The sequence below is a fragment of the Haliotis cracherodii genome, unplaced genomic scaffold (genome assembly GCF_022045235.1).
Source record: "Haliotis cracherodii isolate W230 unplaced genomic scaffold, xgHalCrac1.p SCAF_11, whole genome shotgun sequence".
NCBI lineage: Eukaryota > Metazoa > Mollusca > Gastropoda > Lepetellida > Haliotidae > Haliotis > Haliotis cracherodii.
In genome coordinates this window covers 6,020,499-6,032,731 of record NW_027266266.1, presented here as the reverse complement: position 1 = coordinate 6,032,731, position 12,233 = coordinate 6,020,499, and the positions used below count along the sequence as shown (strand labels likewise).

Genomic DNA, 12,233 nt, shown 5'->3' with positions numbered 1-12,233 from the left:
TTGTCGTAAAAGGCGACTAACGGGATATGGTGGTCAGGCTCGCTGACTTGGTTGATACATGTCATCGTGTCCCAAATGCGTGGATCGATGCTAATGATGTCAATCACTGGATTGTCTGGTTCCAACTCGATTATTTACAGACCGCCGTCATATAGCATAAACAACAAGCAAACAAACAGACAAACAAACAAAACTAGTCGGACTCCAGACAGCTTTGGGGAAGGATTGTGTTCCAAGCACGGTGTTCAGTTCCTCTGTAGTCCCAAGTGGTTCCGTGTGAGGGACCAAGGCGCTCTGTCTGTCTGTCTGTCTGTCTGATACACTGCTGCACATGATACAATTTGAGAATGGAGACAAGCATGCATTTAAGATGGCTTGAAATAAACACCCCATGACCAAAATTTATTTTTTTAGATCGTATTAGAAAAATCATTTCAAACATATTTTAAGAAATGGAGACAATTTTCAACAGCTTATCGCTCCGACTTGTAAAATCAGAGAAGCATCTCATGTTGAATAATGCTATCTTTTTGCTAACGGTGTTAACCAGGATGGTGTCAAGGGTCGTATGCACAAACTGAAAAAGAGAAACAGAATTGACCCATTCTGTTCCAGCCAACTGTCCTCGGCTGGACAGCCAAATCCCTGACAAGACAACCAAGGATGGACTTTCTTTTTATTCACAGAAAGTATTTGAGACAAGTGGTGTTAATACCATGTGGCTTCTCAAAACATTAAAGGATTGGCTTGAACTGCAATCTCAGAAAAGAACAAGGTTCAATTCTGTCAAAACATTTAACTTTCCGACTTTGTACACCACTATCCCATACGATTACCTTAAGGAACCCTTCCTTCCTTTACCCTTTGGGCGTTTGCTACTAAACATGGTGACATTGATACAGTTGCATGTCTGGTTTCAAAGGAGCAGGACAATTTGTCAAAAATGAAAGAAAGTGTCCTCTGAAGGTTACTGGGAACATCAATGTGAAATGTGGGGATTGTACATTCCGGCAAGGAGTAGGCATCCTCATGGGCGCCAATTGTGCTCCCTACTTGTTCGTTTGTTCTTTATGCACACAAGTCACAATATCTGCAAAACCAACACGTGGGAACTTGGCCAAGAAGTTTAACTGAAGCTTCAGGTATATAGATGATCTGATATATTTCAATTATAGTCGATTCCCTTCCACTGTTTTACCCGCCTGAACTTGAAGTAAAAGAGATCAGTGAAATCGCCTCATCTGTTTCATATTTAGATCTATGCATAAAGCTTCAGAGACGTTCATGTATATAGATATATATATGAAGTCTTGGGATGACTTCAACTTTCCAATAGTCAACTTTCTGTTTATGCCGAGCAATGATCCCGCAGTTCCCGCCTTTGGTTTCTGCATTTCAACTTTTGAGATTAAATCGAAAATGCTCTTTCTGTAAAGATTTCAAAGAGCGCCATACGATTCTTCAAAAGTTGTTCGTTAAGTTTTCAAAAGTCGTATAGACATAAGGAGGACATTTCCAAATTTGACCCATCAGTGATAGAAATCATGTATCATGCCATTCACTATCCCCGTACGGTTTTTCCAGGTGAATAATTGACGTGCATGTGTTAGTGACCGGTGGGGCAGGATACGCTCACTTTTCGCAAACACCTTGTGTCATCGCTGTTTGTTAGTAATTGTTAGTAATAAGTAACACCTGCTTATGATATAGTCGGAATCACACATTCGTCTGCGACGACAACGACATCATTGATGGTACAGTAAACTACGGTTATAACGAACACAAAGGGACCACCGATTTTAGTCAGTTATAACCGTGTTCGTTATAAGCATATATGCAGCATATATACTGCAGATTGCCTGGACCAAAACAACCCAGTTCGTTATATCCGTCAGCTCGTTATAAGCGAGTTCGTTATAAACGTACTCTACTGTATTTTTATGCAGGCGTTACACAGGCATATGTTGGATGACGGTGCATGTGCGAATATCTTTACCAACCATTATATTCCCCCCCCCCCCCCCCCCCCCCCCCCCCCCCCCCTTGAGGGTTGCGGGTTTGAAGTGGTCGCAAAGAACCCGCGCTTGTCGTAAGAGGCGACTTAATGGATCAGGTGGTCAGGCTCGGTGATGTGGTTGGTGGCGTGGCATCGAACCCTGACGGCGTGGATCGTTGTTCACAATATCATTCACTGGATTGTCTGGTTCAGACTCGATTATGTACAAGCCGCTGTCAAATGGAATATTGTTGTGTGCGGCGTAAAACAACAGACACAAACATCTTGCCTGATATGATTCTTGATTTGCCGAAGATTTCGTTCTGTGTGATTCAGGTAATTATTAGGTAATAAGGTAATAATTTCATTATTTCATTATTTTATCATGAGTGAGTGAGTGAGTGACTGAGAGGATTGGAAAATTTTGGAAAAAAGTAATTGCGATAATGCTTTAGAATTTTGCAAAATGTTCATTAACTATTATGAATTGTATATTTAATTGGAACTGAAACACTCCCATTGGCTGTCAGTATAGGTAATAAACTTATACATACTGTATTGTTCAAATTCAGTCAAAGCCTCCACGTTGCATAAACGATCAACAGGATGCAGTACACTACTGTACTTGTCATAACGTTATCTTTACAGAATAGTGTTGTCTTTGTAAACCTGTTCAACAAACAGTTTGAAAGGTGTGTTAAAGATTGTTAAACTTCCCACAGCGATTGACGCTATGGCGACGTGATGCGGCTGCTGAGGTTCAGCTTGAAGGTGATGTGTTTAGACAAAGTATTATTGTTCGATAATTTGATACATCCGTGAGTGTCACAATGTCCCGGATCGAAGCTCCAGTCTCGGCATCAAGTCGTGACAACACACGGCAGGTTGGAACTGTTTTGTCAACGAGTTATGACAATCGAACGCTACAGGTGGGCTCAGCTAAGTAAACAGGGCGTGAGACGGGCAATACGTCGACGTGGGGTAAACAATGGCCACCCTCATCTCGGGGGTAGTGGGAGTGATACGCCACTCCCTAGCATGACTCAAGTCTCAGACGGATCTTGATGCGCAGTTTGAAACGGGCGTGGAACTGTTATTGTAGGCTATATTGATTCAGTTACATTGGACCTACATCTGTACGTATTACCTGTGTTAATGGGCGAGTTCCGACACTAGAGAACACTATGTGCCCGCGGTTCGCTCTGTACAGCTGCATGCCTATGGATAGGATAAACCTGAGTTCGAATCCCATTTTCGCCCTGCCTGTTGGTTTGTCAGCACCATGTCTGTTCTTGTCGCCTTCACCAAGGCGGTAAACGTTAACGATCTTCATCTAAGCATTATCAAAACCGCAAACGTATTTTTCCCACAGAAATGACATTTAATAATGAGTTGTTCTTGGGCACATTTTGCATATAATTTAGTTTTTATAGGTAGTTCATGAACATTGGAACTAAACAATTTCATAACCTACAAGATCTTCTAACACTAAACCCAATTTCGAGATATCAGTATAATCTATATTAGGATATATTTGGTTAGTAATCATCACCATTAGAAGTTTCGAAATATCGAGCAAGGCAGGAGTACCACTGTGCGTTGTCAGGGAAAAAACACAAACGTTTTTTATGAAAATTGTGTGGGTGGCGGGTGCCCCTTGTAGGGAAAGACATGTTTGCTCTTTTCGCGAATAGTTGGTGTCATTGTTGAGTTTCACTGGTCCATTCATATAGCTTTCCCAGCTATTTTGCTTTCACGCCCAATGAAATCTATTTCGTTGGAATTGTCATAGTGCGTCATGACAGATTATAGATAGTAATATGTTCTTTAACTCTAGTTTCTAGTGGTTAAAACGTTCACCCGTCACAAGACCCGGGTTCAATTCCCCATATGGGTACAATGTGTGAAGCCCATTTCTGGTGTTCCCCGTCGTGATATTGCAGGAATATTGTTAAAAGCGGCGTAAAACCATACTATCTCACTCATTCTTGTTTAATATGTCAAGATGTCGCCTGCAAGATGACGTACAAAATGTTGTCAGGGCTGACCGGTTGTCTGGAATATTTCGGGCAGACATAAAGTCAGTTTTTCGTGCTGTGATATGGATACTCGCGAGGGACATGGTTGCGGCTGCCATATCTTTTGATTACTGAACACCGAGATCATAAGACTGCGAGATTTTGCCATGGGTCTAAATGTGACACCCATCTAGACTTTATAAGATAAATTACAATGTTTCAAAGAGACAAGAACGAGAGATCGCGAGATTTTAGTCAAACGTTCCGACGGGGTGTTCAAAAGTTGAGATCGTGAGAATGTCCTTTTCAGCCTTCCATATACATGTAGTATCGGGTCGGTCTACTGTCACCGGTACTCAGTGCTTGATTCTGTAAGCATATAAACAAAGCATGTCAACATGGTTGTAGATATAGACCTGATGGAATCGGTGAATTGTTCATTGTTATGTTGTTGTTGTTGTTGTTGTTGTTGTTGTTGTTGTTTCTTGTTTAACGCCGCTCTCTGTTCATCATTCCCACTGCATTGTCACGTTGCTTGTTAAACGCTAATGACATTTCTAGTCACGCATATTTTAAGGGTGAACTGTACAGAGAACCTTGGGAACTCAAACCCCATTATAATTAGTTTCATACAAAGAAACCCCGTTAAACCGAACTCCATTTTTTAACAAATAACACCCTCGATAAACAGAACTCCAAAACCTAACACATAGAAACTTCGTTAAACCGAACTAAGTTACCTTTATACAGGACAACTTAACTCAAACTAAATTCTCTTGATACAGAGAAACCTCGTCAATCCGAAATCTGTCATGTTTATGTAGAGAAACTCGGCAACACTTTTCGTCAGTACTTCTCGGACGTTTATTAATAACAGTGAAAGACAAGAGCTGTTTTATTTTTATTTGATGTAAAGATGTCTTTCCTCCATCGCTCCATCACTCGTGAAACACAAGCGGTTAGTCATTTACGAGCCTGAGTCCTGGCACTGTGTTATTGTGTCATTAGTCATTAGCTCTTACCACTTCCTACCAGTATATTATAGATATATCAAGACAAAATTGTACTTTCGATGTTATTATCCATGAAGTGCGCACACATATGTCCTAGATTATATGAGAAACGTAATGCGTAATATACGTGAGGTGTAAATCTCGCTTTTCAGATTTAGACTGTCGTCAGAATGTCACAGTTGTCAGGGGAGATGTTAGCAACGCCTGGACTATTATTAAGACACGTTGTCTATCAAACCGGTTGTTAAACGTCTCTGCAATATCCTATTTATCATCGGATTTACCACGTGACTCTACATGCATGACATGGCGAGAATATATGATACTCTCCAAAAAGTAGGGTATTTTCGAAAAAAAACAGATTACAGAAATACAAAGTGGTATGGAGTGATGGTACTGAATATATAAGGAAAAGGAAGGAATAGGTTGTTGTTTGTTTGTTTCTTTATTTAAGCGCCGCAAGTCATTTCTGATCCTTGAGAGTTTCTAATCCGTCCCGGGACCAGTGGTCCATGGCTGACAATTGTGTTTGTTTGTTTGTTGTTTAACGCCGCACTCAGCAATATTCCAACTACATGGTGGTCTGCAAAAAATCAAGTCTGGACCAGACAATCCAGTGACTGAAATCATGAGCATCGATCCACGCAATTGGAATTACATGAAACAAACAGAACATGTCGAAGCTGGACTTTCATAGTCAGTTAACTCCCTTGCCTCGGGAGGATGCGATACCAATAAGTCGACGACCTTTCACTGAAGTGTCAACATCAAGAATGGCTCCATCACCCGCGTGCACAGAGGAATTGCATGGCCCACGTGCTATATACACTCCGAATACCACCCCCTCGCAACACCATCAGCACCACACTCCGAATACCATCCCCAAACACACGCAGAAGTCGAGAAATATGATGCTTTTGCTTCTGTGACGTATACTGTGAACCCACTAAGACCGAATGTATACCAAAGTGTACTGTGCAGCCAATTAAGACCATTTTATGCCAACGTGTAGTGTGTACCCACTAAAAACCTAATGTATACCTTTGTATACTACTCAAAATTTGATAAGGATCACTAGGTGATATGTGTGTAAGTTACCACAAACATAACAAAAGACATGACTCTGACTCAGAAACGTGTTTAATCATGTTATGAATGAAAATTCATGAACGGCATGAACTTGTATCAATATGGAATGTTTGAAATCTGCAAACACCAAAAGGCATTTCATTAAAAAATGTTAACAGCAAACAAGAGAAAGAATTACACAGTTATGAGGGATAGTCCATCATTACACTTAGTCGATGAAGTGTCAATATCGAGTATGACCTCCCCTTGCATCAATGACGGCCTGACAACGTCGAGATATGCTGTCAATAAGCACCCGGATGTTCCCAATGGGAAGGTTGTTCCACTCTTCCACGAGGGCATGTCCGAGCTCTGCCAAAGTCGTGGGTTGTGCTCTACGGCGTGAAAGGGCAACCTGCAGCATGTTCCAGACATGCTCAATCGGGTTCAAGTCCGGCGGGCGCGCTGGCCAATCCATGCGGACAATTGTCTCCTGCTCAAGGTACTGCTCAACCACCCTGGCGCGATGAGGACGGGCGTTATCATCCATCAGGATGAACTCAGGGCCAACAGCACCAGCGTAGGGTCTGACGTACACATCGAGGATCTCATCCCGGTACCTCACCCCCGTCATTGTTCCTCTCTCCAGGACATGAAGATCTGTCCTTCCATCTCTGTTGATTCCACCCCAGACCATGATGGAACCACCACCATAACTGTCATGTTCACTGATGTTGGCATCATGGAAACGTTCACGTTGTCGTCGCCACACCCGCTGCCTCCTGTCTGTAAAGTCCAAACAATACCTGGACTCATCGGTTAACAGAACTGGAACCCAATCGTTCCGTGTCCAAGTGACATGATCTTCAGCCCATTCCAATCGCTCCCGCCGGTGTCGAACAGTCAGGGAGATTCGGACACATGCCCTTCTCGAGTAGAGACCTGCATTGTGAAGACGATTCCGTATCGTCTGAGTGGACACATTCACCCCCGAGGCGTTCAGGAGGTCGTTACGTAGGCTGGTTGCTGTCCAGAATGGATGACGTCGTGCCTGAAGAGCCACAAAATGATCTTGGCGTTACAACGCTCTGGCTGACGTTTAGTGCATTGGCAACGTCACGTTGTGAATAGCCAGCATCAAGCATTCCAATACATCTGCCCAGTTGTTCTGTCGTCAGGCGACGCCTTACACGTTGAGGGGGCATTGTGTAGATAAACGTAGTGTAAACACTCAATTGAGTTTACAGTTTCAGATTGAATCAGACACCGTTGCCTGATTGGAAATCGTGCAATGGTAGAAAAGGCACGAACTGTGATTTGAAACGCATTTCCCATGGCATGAAATGCACGTGCACGTGTGTTGGAGACGTTTTTGATTTCACTTGAACACAATATTGCCAGTTATGCAGTTATTTTGCTTTTTTATTAAGAAAAATATCTACGATCCTTATCAAATTTTGAGTAGTATATTTTGTTAACCATCTTAAGACCTATTGTATATCTACGTGTACTATGTACCCTAATAAGACCTACTGTATATCTCAGTGTACTGTGTACCCACGTAAGACCGACTGTATATCTAGGTGTACTGTGTACCCACGTAAGACAAACTGTACATCCGCGTGTACTGTACATGTGTACCTTCGTAAGACCTACTTTATATCTGCGTGTACTGTGTACCCACGTAAGACCTACTGTATATCTGCGTGTACTGTGTACCCACGTAAGACCTACTGTATATCTACGTGTACTGTGTACCCACTTAAGACATATCTATATACATATATTAATATATACATATTTATTATCACTGGATTGTCTGGTCCAGACTCGATTATTTACAGACCGCCGTCATATAGCTGGAATATTGCTGAGTGCGGCGTAAAACAACAAACCAAACCAAAACCAAAAAAAATTAAGACCTACTATATATCTACGTGTACTGTGTACCCCACGTAAGACCTACTGTATATCTGCGTGTACTGTGTCCCCACGCATGACCTACTGTATATCTACGTATACTGTGTACCCACTTAAGACCTATCATATATCTACGTGTACTGTGTACCCACTTAAGACCTACTGTATATATTTACGTGTACTGTGTACTCTCGTAAGACCTACTGTATACCTACGTGTACTGTGTACCCACGTAAGACGTAATGTATATCTACGTGTACTGTGTACCCACTTAAGACCTACTGTATATCTATACACATATATCAATATATACATATATATTAATCACTGGAATGTCTGGTCCAGACTCGATTATTTACAGACCGCCGTCATATAGCTGGAATATTGCTGAGTGCGGCGTAAAACAACAAACCAAACCAAAACCAAGTAAATAATTAAGACCTACTATATATCTACGTGTGCTGTGTACCCGCTTAAGACCTACTGTACATCTAAATGTACTGTGTACCCACTTAAGACCTACTGTATATCTCCTTTTACTGTGCACCCACTTAAGACCTACTGTATATCTATGTGTACTGTGTACCCACGTAAGACCTACTGTATATCTATGTGTACTGTGTACCCACTTAAGACCTACTATATATCTACGTGTACTGTGTACCCACGTAAGACCTACTGTATATCTATGTGTACTGTGTACCCCACGTAAGACCTACTGTATATCTATGTGTACTGTGTACCCCACGTAAGACCTACTGTATATCTCCTTTTACTGTGCACCCACTTAAGACCTACTGTATATCTATGTGTACTGTGTACCCACTTAAGACCTACTGTACATCTAAATGTACTGTGTACCCACTTAAGACCTACTGTATATCTCCTTTTACTGTGCACCCACTTAAGACCTACTGTATATCTATGTGTACTGTGTACCCACGTAAGACCTACTGTATATCTATGTGTACTGTGTACCCACTTAAGACCTACTATATATCTATGTGTACTATGTACCCACTTAAGACCTACTATATATCTACGTGTACTGTGTACCCACGTAAGACCTACTGTATATCTATGTGTACTGTGTACCCCACGTAAGACCTACTGTATATCTCCTTTTACTGTGCACCCACTTAAGACCTACTGTATATCTATGTGTACTGTGTACCCACTTAAGACCTACTGTATATCTACGTGTACTGTGCACCCACTTAAGACCTACTGTATACCTACGTGTACTGTGTACCCACGCAAGACCTACTGTATACCTACGTGTACTGTGTACCCACGCAAGACCTACTGTATATCTACGTGTACTGTGTACCCACGTAAGACCTACTGTATACCTACGTGTACTGTGTACCCACGCAAGACCTACTGTATATCTACGTGTACTGTGTACCCACTTAAGACCTACTATATATCTACGTGCACTGTGTACCCACGTAAGACCTACTGTATATCTATGTGTACTGTGTACCCACGTAAGACCTACTGTATATCTACGTGTACTGTGTACCCACTTAAGACCTACTGTATATCTACGTGTACTGTGTACCCACGTAAGACCTACTGTATATCTACGTGTACTGTGTACCCACGTAAGACCTACTGTATATCTACGTGTACTGTGTACCCACTTAAGACCTACTGTATATCTACGTGTACTGTGTGCCCACATAAGACCTACTGTATATCTCCTTTTACTGTGCACCCACTTAAGACCTACTGTATATCTACGTGTACTGTGCACCCACGTAAGACCTACTGTATATCTACGTGTACTGTGTACCCACGTAAGACCTACTGTATATCTACGTGTACTGTGTACCCACTTAAGACCTACTGTATATCTACGTGTACTGTGTACCCACATAAGACCTACTGTATATCTCCTTTTACTGTGCACCCACTTAAGACCTACTGTATATCTACGTGTACTGTGTACCCACTTAAGACCTACTATATATCTACGTGTACTGTGTACCCACGTAAGACCTACTGTATATCTGCGTGTACTGTGTACCCACGTAAGACCTACTGTATATCTACGTGTACTGTGTACCCACGTAAGACTTACTGTATATCTACGTGTACTGTGTACCCACTTAAGACCTACTGTATATCTACGTGTACTGTGTACCCACGTAAGACCTACTGTATATCTATGTGTACTGTGTACCCACGTAAGACCTACTGTATATCTACGTGTACTGTGCACCCACTTAAGACCTACTGTATATCTACGTGTACTGTGTACCCACGTAATACCTACTGTATATCTACGTGTACTGTGCACCCACTTAAGACCTACTGTATATCTACGTGTACTGTGCACCCACTTAAGACCTACTGTATATCTATGTGTACTGTGTACCCACTTAAGACCTACTGTATACCTACGTGTCCTGTGTACCCACTTAAGACCTACTGTATATCTACGTGTACTGTGCACCCACTTAAGACCTACTGTATATCTATGTGTACTGTGTACCCACTTAAGACCTACTGTATATCTACGTGTACTGTGCACCCACTTAAGACCTACTGTATATCTATGTGTACTGTGTACCCACTTAAGACCTTCTGTATATCTATGTGTACTGTGCACCCACTTAAGACCTTCTGTATATCTACGTGTAGTGTGTACCCTCGTCCTCGGCATTGTTGATGAAGTATTGCAACAACACCGTTATACCTCACTCACTCACTCACTCACTCACATCAACATGTGTTGATAACATAACTAAAAACTCCTCATCAGGAAGATGCTACGTCCAACTATTGTAGGCTTGATGTTTCCGTTTCTAGAAGACTCAGTGAGTGAATAGACCCGTGAAGACCCGGGTTAGAATAGGTCTTCAGCAACATATGCTTGCCTTAAAAGGCGACTATGCTAGTCGTAAGAGGCCAGAAAACGGGATCGGGTGGTTGATGCATGTCACCGTATCCCAATTGCGTGGATCGATGCTCATGATGTCAATCACTAGATTGTCTGGACCAGATTCGATTATTTACGGCTCGCCGTCATATATCTGGAATAATGCTGAGTGCGGCGTTAACCAACAATTAAACAAACAGTGATTGAATGTGGTGTTACCTGTTCGTCATCAATATTCCTGCATTATTAAAGCAACGAATGGGAGTTTTCCAACCAATGAGCGCTCAGGTTACATCCAACAAAGGGCACTTTTCTCGTGCCATAGCTTCTCAATATCAGGCAGTGGTAGGGGTCATGCAAGGTGCAGAGCTCATTTGACTTCCGTGAGTCCTACAAGACCACATTTCAGCAGCGAATATGAAACTGACACACGTCACTATTACAGTGTAAATCGGAGTATGAATTGACGGGTAATAGAAGAACATAATTCGTAAAACAATCAGTGAAGAATTGACGAGGCGGCATGATCATAATTGATGCCGAAAAAAACTAATTGGTGACCACAAGGAAAGACAATCCTCTTACTGTCGACCACGGGTTTGCTTGGGCCAGGCTCGATCACATTTCAGCCGCCTTAATTGTGCGTCCTTTGGGCACGTCAGAAACCAATGATCGCGGGTTCGAATCCCGGTTCGGCACGATTATGTTTCTAGGTCTGTCAGCACCATACCCGTGCTCGTGGGTTTCTCCAAACTTTCAAACGTATGAGATCTGCATCACTTCGGGCTTTCCTCCCACATTAAGATGACACGTCGTGATATAATACAGTACAGTTCACGCGGCGCTAAACCCAACTCACTCACTCCTTAGTTCGATAGATACGACTACACACAAAGTATTAATATTTAACATTAACTTTATTGCCACATCTTACAAAGTAGTCGTGACGGAGCCGTAGTGACAGTCTCATCATCGGTGATGTCGTCGTTGCGATGTCCCCGTCAACTTCAACATCCTAGGGTGACGGAGGGCTGAAACAAAGACACACATATGAAGCGAAATCACAACTGGCGCAAAACGTTTAAACAAATACAGATTTCAGAAAGGGCACCAGTGCCAAAACATAATGGATACTCAATTTTACATGAGCACGCCGCTTGTCTCGAATTGAGAATAAATCGGTATATTTGATGGTCGATGGTGTGTCTGTGTGTGTCTGCTTGTACTAGTTCGGACTGATTTTTTAGAGCTAGCACACTGTGATGCCATGCTGAAGTTTAACATGAATACCCCACTTAGACACAGGAAACCGAGCCGACCAGTCCTTGTTT

General features: G+C 42.3%; 1 protein-coding gene across 1 annotated transcript in view; it reads right to left on the bottom strand.

The window, feature by feature from the left end:
- Positions 1-11,800: 11,800 nt before the first annotated feature.
- The window catches only part of LOC139455303 (uncharacterized), a 4,290-nt gene continuing 3,857 nt past the window's right edge, over positions 11,801-12,233 (bottom strand). Inside the window, exon 5 of the mRNA XM_071236854.1 lies at positions 11,801-11,933. Coding sequence (XP_071092955.1) covers positions 11,918-11,933 — 16 coding nt within the window. The 3' untranslated portion in view covers positions 11,801-11,917. The remainder of the gene's footprint in view (positions 11,934-12,233) is intronic.